The following is a 7418-nucleotide window of genomic DNA, read 5'->3' on the forward strand; positions in this document are numbered from 1 at the left end:
ACAAAGCACCTCTCATGTAATGTTCATAATCCTTCTGTACAACCATTCAGACTTTTTAGTTTTTATGTGCACATCAGAATGTTGAGCATTTCTTTACTGTGAATAATGAGACAGAAACAATGTCCTGGATTTGGTTTATCTTAGCAGTTGGCTTTTGTTCTATTTGTTTGTATAAAGTGGAATCTGTTAAAATAAGTATTGAGAATTGCAGAGATGTTTGCGGTGTCTTCTCTCTTGAGATCAACATCCACATTTACAGGTCAAGGAGATAGATGGTGAAAATCACCATGGTTCCACTGAAAAAGATAATTTATACAAATCTTCAGTTTTATGTGTTGCAGGCCCAAGCTGTTTGTTCAGAGTGGCTTTGATTCTGCTGTGTAGGTTTGTTTCTTTGTTTTTGTTGTTGGTTTGGGATGACTTACCTTGAAAACCGCTCATGGTAGGCATTGGTATAATAGACGCATATTTTATATTCTTTAATACCATTTTTAAATTGGAATATTTCATATTGCATAAATCCACTGAGTCAAAGAAGAAAATCATGTTCAGTAAACAAATGACAAAAGAGAACAGCAGTTCTCCAGTGGTAGCACTCCAGCTTTGGCAGTCTTCCCAGCCCAGCTCTCTAGGAAGATGTCTCTGTTTGTTACTTTACTACTTTCATAACTGTTCTCTTCCTGTTTACTTCTGTGAAGAAGATTATATTGAGGAGCATGTAATATATATTTCTATTATATATATAGAAAAGATATATAAAAATGTGCAGCATTCTAACTTTGGATCCAGCAGTAAGGTTAATATTACATATCAGGAACCAAATATTAACATCACTTCAGGTTTGATTTGATTTTTTTTCCTGGCTTCTGTGGGGAGGCAAATGCACCTGTAGTGGCCTCTGTGGAGCACCACTTGCCACCACCAGTGGTGGTGTTAATGTGACACTACAGTAACCATGTTCAAGAGAGCTTGTTTGTAGAAAGCAATTCACTGCAATTTACTTGGGAGTTAAATGAACAAAAAGTGCTGTCTCACCAGAATACCCTGGGTGCCTTGTGAGAAACAGGCCTACACAGCTGGAATGGGTTAAAGGGTGGGTGTTCCAGCTCTGTCTCACATTGCATTAGATGGAGACTGGACTGATGGTTGTCGTGGTGTTGCCACTTCATGTGTACTGCTCAGAGGTTCCAGGGGTGGCTGGAAGTGTACCACTATGGAGTGCAACACAAGACAATGTTTTCATGGGTTAGTTTAGCTTGCTTAGAATTGGGAGTACATCAATTGTGTAATTCAAATACCTACTTGTAAAGCCACAATAAATTAGTAAAACTGGTCCATCTCTTTCTAGTCTAATAACTTCTCTCCAGGTTGCTAGACCTCTAGCAGAAATGCAACTTATGGCTGGCAAAACTGATCAATTTGTTCAAACTATTCTATCTGCTGCCTGTCCTGTGAACTTGTTTGTTTAACTGTTTGTCATATCTTTTTGATTTGTAGACAGTGTATGTTGTCAATGTCTTTTGAGTGTATTGAGTCAAATGGCAGACTTTTTGAAGGATTTCTTTAGAACTAGCTTTTCAATTTCATTTTCAAATGTATGGGACTCTAGGTTTATGTTTAGATAGAGAAAAAGAAAATCAATATTTTTATTTTGGTTTTTGTCAAAGAAAGGCATTCTATCTCTTGTGAACCTCAGTCTGCTAAACCAAGCTAGAGATTGCAGATATTCAAGACTATCAGTTATTTTTTGATAACTTCTTTAATAACCAGGATGCAAGAGTTAAATGTAAGAAAAGAGAAAATATGAAAATTTCATCCTTCCTTTATTCTGTGCTTCATCTACTTTTCTTCCTTTGCTCATTAATTTTCATGTCCTTTAAAGGACAGGTAAATCTGACTGCACTGGAATTTGGAATATAACACTGAAAGGAGTACTACTTAAACTTCAAAGCTTGTTTCTTTTAACACATGGCCCCTAGGGATCTGTTGTGTGTGTCTTATACCCTTCTATCATAGATTGTTTGGTTTTGACAATGATCCTTTAGTATATGGTATATATTAGTATAAAATTTGTACGTGGTGTCTGTTGTGCTAGTTTGCAATCTCCTTATTCCATATTCACTGAAGTTTACATGTTGGATCAGTCCTATGTGTCTTTCCCTAAATAAACTTTAAGCATTTGATTCAATTATGACATTTAAGTATATCTCTGCTTCAAGGTGTCAGTGGCTCTCACATGAAACAAAATCTGATTAAATTAAACAAAAGGAAGAAACAAATTAGAATAAGAATTTGAGATAAAATGAATTTTTGCATTCACCTGCAAGTTTCCTTTTCTTCTTGGAAAAAGCACTTTGGGAGCAGCAGAAAATGTGTGTCTAAAAAGAGGCCTCAAAAAGGGGGAATTTCTAGTGTGGCAGGAATCTCACTTCGTTGTTCTAGTTAGGATGAAAAGATTAATTTGCAAATGGAAATTACTTATGCTTCACTGTCAGACTTTTGGGTGACCAGGGAAGTGAAAGTGTGTGGTGTTTCAAGTCTTGTTGGTGGGAGCTTTAATTGAGAAATGGAAGATTTTATAGCTAGTCTCAAAAGTGTACTGTAGTCTTGAGTACTACAGTTGCACTTTTAAAGCTTTTCTGCAGTGCAGAAGAAATGTTTTTTGTTCTTTTAAATTTATACCGAATCAGTTGTTTCATGTTTGAATGCTGTTATGGGCAAATGCAAACTTGTTTGCACTAGGTTCATCTGCTTTTAATAAGGATGGTTTTATGTTGAAGGAAATAAGAAGATGGCTAAACCTGACCTTTTTATAAAGGCTTTTCTGTTACAATGTGAGGAAAATTATGTAAAATATCTTGTAGTGGTCCAATTCTTGGGCTTATAGCTTGCAATTTTTTGTAGCATGCATCACAAATCTCAGATGCTATTTTGATTATTTTATTAACTGATTTGTTATCTTATGACAAGATCCATCCTTTCATCATACTGCTCTTCTAGTGCAATGTGTTGAATGCTTGCATTCCTACAGGTGACTTTAATTTTGTGAGATAAATAGTAATTTTAAAATCCCAGTTTTTCTCTGAAGTATTAGTGCAGGATAAAGTCTTAGACCCTTAATTTGCAATAGCATGGGGATGGATATTTATGTCCAACTTATGAGTGAAGTTTGGAGCTTACAGGGCTTCTTAACCTCCTAACAGGATGAAACACCAGTATTTATAAAATATATTTGAATCTTCTTATTCTTTTAATATGTGTTTTAGCGGAGGGAGAACATTTTGGAGCAGGTCCAGAGGAGACCTATGAAGATGATTTAGAGGCATGGAACATCTGTGCTGTGAGGAAAAGCTCTGAGCTGGTGGTGTTAAGCCTGGACAAGTGAAGTCTCTGGGGAGATGTTAGAGCACCTGTACAGTGCCTAAAGGAGGCCTACAGGAAGGCTGGTGAGGGCCTTCTTACAAGGCCAAGGGATGATGGCTGTGAAATAAAACAAGGCTGAGTTAGATTAGATATCAGAAAGAATTATTTCCTGTGAGGGTGGTGAGACACTGGAAGAGGTTTCCCAGAGAATCTCTGAATGTCCCATCCTGTGGAGTATTCAAGGCTGGGTTGGAGGGGGCTCTCAGCAGCCTGGTGTAGTGGAAGCTGTCCCTGCCCATGGCAGAGGGTTTGGAATCAGATGATCTTTAAGGTCCCTTCCAACCCAAAACATTCTTTGATTCCATGTTCATCTAATCTAGACTGTGCAATAACTTGTCCTGGGTTAACCAGTGACCCTCAAATGGAAGTGATAACCAAACAGAAAATTAAGTGATCCTTCTAACAGCTTGTAATGCGAGGTTTTTGCATTTCAATGGCCCTTGGTGGTGGCTAAAGAGGTGATAGGGTAGGAACACTGTGGGATTTTCACTTGGGTTTGCAGCATGGCAGTGTAGAGATGTAACTGCAGGTACTCATTCTGTATGGGGAAATGGGATAAGAGCTTTTCTCTTTGACCCTGGACTTAAACACTACAGCTAAAAAAGGTTTTATAGGGAAGATACTGTTCTACTTACTGTAGAAGTTGAATATGTCTGTGAAGGCACTAAGTACCTACAAAATGTGCTACTGCTCTGCTGCCTTGGAGATTTTTGCTGACTGCACTGCACTCTAGTGGGGTTTTTACAAAGCCTTGGCCATGCATCTGAAGCAGTGTAAGCTTTACAGTAGTTGTAGTGTTATGGATTATTAGCTTGATTCATTTTCCTACTTCGAAGTAATAGTGTGGGAATTTCACATTCAGTATGGTTTATCTGTGCTTTAAGAATAAATAATGTTGTGGGCTTGTAATATGATGAGCAGAGCCATGTATGCAGCAAGTGTCAGTTGGTTTCAAGGCTGGATGTCAGAGAAGAAATACTAGAATCAGTGCATACATATAGGCATGAAATAAATGAAAAAAAAAATAAAATGGCAACCAGAAACATGGAGGGAGCAGAAAGCGGTTTGCTGAGTGTAGAAGTTCTTCCATAGTTGCTGTCTGTGTTTTTGGATGACTGTCAAATTTTGTTTTGCTGGTACAGTTTTGAGTTCTGCAAAACCACAAGAGAGCAGCTCATTTCCTTCTTTGCCAGCAGGAACCTCTACTTTGAGGGTGATAACCTGTCTGTTACCAGCAGGACTTGTATCTATTAAGTGAAGCCCAAGCATTAAAATACTGTGATTTTACAGCAACACCTGGTGGAGCTGTAAATGAAGGTGCTAAACCATAACATATGGTTCAGCATACAAATTATGTTATTTTCTTTGCTAGAGGTGTTTGAAGTTAACGTTTTGTAGGAACTTTTGCTTTTCTGGATGCTTAGTGTTAAAACTGAGAAAAATGGTGTTGGGTGATGCATTTGAGGTGCTGAGCTTCATTGTGCAATAGGAGTTGCAATGCATAAGGGATAACTGTTCAACAGGACACTAAGCTGAAAACTAGTTTTTGAAATGTGCAAAAAACCTGATCTTTTAAATGAATTTTTTTAATAAAGCAAAAGCACATACTCTTGAGTTATGTGGGGTTTTTTGAGACTTTTTTTTGAACATCATCCCTCTGAGATGCATCTAGTGCTTAACCTGTGTAGGTTGAAATATCTGTGTAGTGAGAAAGCACAGTACTAAGTGTATGATCAGCAGTAGAAAAAGAACGCCTACATTTCACGAGTCCTGAAGCCTCTCTTTCACTTGATACAGTGGTACAATTATTGTATTTTCTGTGACAAGCAGCAACCCAGGTACTATTATTAAAGACTGCTTTCAGCTTTTTTATGGTTCTTTTTTGTTAAGTGTTGATCTGCTTTCACAAGAGAGAGCGAAGGACTGTAACATACAGAAGAACTGTGCAGTATTTTTCCATGGGATTTAGACACTGTTGCTCAGGGCAAGTGCCAATAATCTGGGAGATGTTCCAGTGTTGAGAGGAGAGATAGAAAGTAAGTGGCTTAGTGCACTTCAAAGTGCAGGGGAGGAAAACACTTTAAAGATGTTGGTATACAGTGGGCCTGGATTGATTATCTTTTATTTTTCTCAACTTGAATATGTAGTTACTGAGTCAGTGTCTATTGGCTTGCCTATTATATTGCCAGTATGTCCTTTGTGTTACTTGTGCTCCTGTAGCTGGGTTGTTGAAAGGGTTACTTTGAAATGTTTTGCCACAACTTCTAAAATATGTATTTAACAAGAAAATTTATCTGCTTCATGGGTGTTCTGTGTCAGTTGTCAGGGCTTATAAATGCTCCTATTGGGCTCTTTCCTTTTCTAGACAGCTTTGCTATGTTTGATTTGTACTTTATTTTCATAGGGCACTTTATGGATGCTTGGGTATGCTCTAGTTGACATTATTTGAGGGATTAATTCTGAACTTAGAGCTTTTTCTTCTTTATACACTTTGTAATTCCCACCCTGTTTCACTCCCCACTCTCCAGAACATTTCTCAATCTAATTTTTTGTTGTATTTCAGGGAATACCTTGGGAAGCAGTTGCAGTCAGAACAACCTCAGACGGCCACTGCACGGAGCTAAACACTTCCATCAGTTCATGCAGTTTGTTCTTACAACTACAGTGTGTTTCTCTTTAAATGAATACAAAAGAAATTCTGAAATCACATGCTCTTTGTCTGCTACGGGTGCATAAACATTCCAACTTTCCTCTAGTGTTGTTGGCTTACTAAAAATTTGTTTGTTGAACTAGTTCTGCTGATTATGCCTATTAGCTTCTTGTTCTATTCTGAATGTATATGAAGAAATGTGGCTAATATATTGCATTTGTTTTATGTATTTATTCTCATAATAAAGACTATTATTAAAGGATATCCGTTCCATAATGGATATTATAATTAGCCTAGAAAAATTGTTCTTTTCTTTTAGTGGCTTATCAGTGTTGTCACTTTCCAAGAAAAGTACGTTGTCCCCTTATGTCTCGGACAAATTAATAAAGATTTGACTTAGTGTTTCATAGAAAGTGCAATAGCCTAAGAAATACTGATTATCAATACTAAAATATATACCAAGTCTCAAAATAGTGTTAGAATTGTATATAAAAGCAAAGATATGGGTGGGGCTTTTTTGGGGGGGTGGGGTAGTTCTCTTGTTAGAAACTACATCAACAAATCTGGAAATGAGAAGATGAAAAGAAAATGAGCACTCCTTCAACAGTGAAAACATACCCTCAAGATTATTAGTCCAGCTGTATAACACCAGTGGTTAAGGCTGTAGATCAGAGATCAAGTTGGGGGGTGTTTTGTTTTTTTTTTTTTTAAATGTGCACTACTAGCTGCTGAAGTTGTAATTTCATGGAGATTTTGGTTATTGAAAATACTTGTAAATGTTACGGTTCTGGTTTAATTCCAAAATCCATTGTATTTCTTTTATATTAAGCCAGATAATTTGGCTATCAATAATTTCCGTGTTTTGTAGCTTCTGACAGTATAAAATATGTAATCAATAAATTTAAGCTGATCTTGGCTTGGCATATGAGAACAGTTTGTTGCATAGATAGAAGCCTGGCTCTAGGTGCTTGCAATACCAAGCAGTTAATATTTTTGTGATTCATTATTAGAATTAAAAAAAAAAGTGAACATAATTCTTAATCTTGTCAGTAGTCATTTGAGGTGCAAGTCTCTGAGGAAGCTTAGAGTACTTTGTCATCAAGTGAAAAGACTAATTGGGAAAACTTTCCTTATCCAGCCTGGATTTTCCTCGCATGTAATTAAAATTTGACCACTGTTGCAGTGGAGAGAGAAGAGAGTTAGAGGACTACAGGTTGATGATTTCTTGGTTTGCTTAATTAAAATTGGATTGTGTAGCTTAAAGACTGCTGCTTACTTTTGCATATAGATGGCAAAGGCCTTGATATTGTAGACAGTATCACAAGACTAGAAAGAAATAACCCTC

The 7418-nt window shown here is 37.0% G+C and overlaps 1 protein-coding gene across 2 annotated transcripts in view; it reads left to right on the forward strand.

Moving 5' to 3' along the window:
- The window catches only part of ATP6V1H (ATPase H+ transporting V1 subunit H), a 48265-nt gene extending 41233 nt beyond the window's left edge, over nucleotides 1-7032 (forward strand). For both annotated transcript variants that reach the window (XM_084203108.1, XM_084203109.1), the window contains one exon: nucleotides 5987-7032. In XM_084203108.1, the coding sequence (XP_084059234.1) occupies nucleotides 5987-6047 (61 nt within the window). In that variant the 3' untranslated portion in view covers nucleotides 6048-7032. The remainder of the gene's footprint in view (nucleotides 1-5986) is intronic.
- Nucleotides 7033-7418: the final 386 nt, after the last annotated feature.

This window comes from Fringilla coelebs (genome assembly GCF_963513975.1).
Source record: "Fringilla coelebs genome assembly, chromosome: 1".
Classification (NCBI taxonomy): domain Eukaryota; kingdom Metazoa; phylum Chordata; class Aves; order Passeriformes; family Fringillidae; genus Fringilla; species Fringilla coelebs.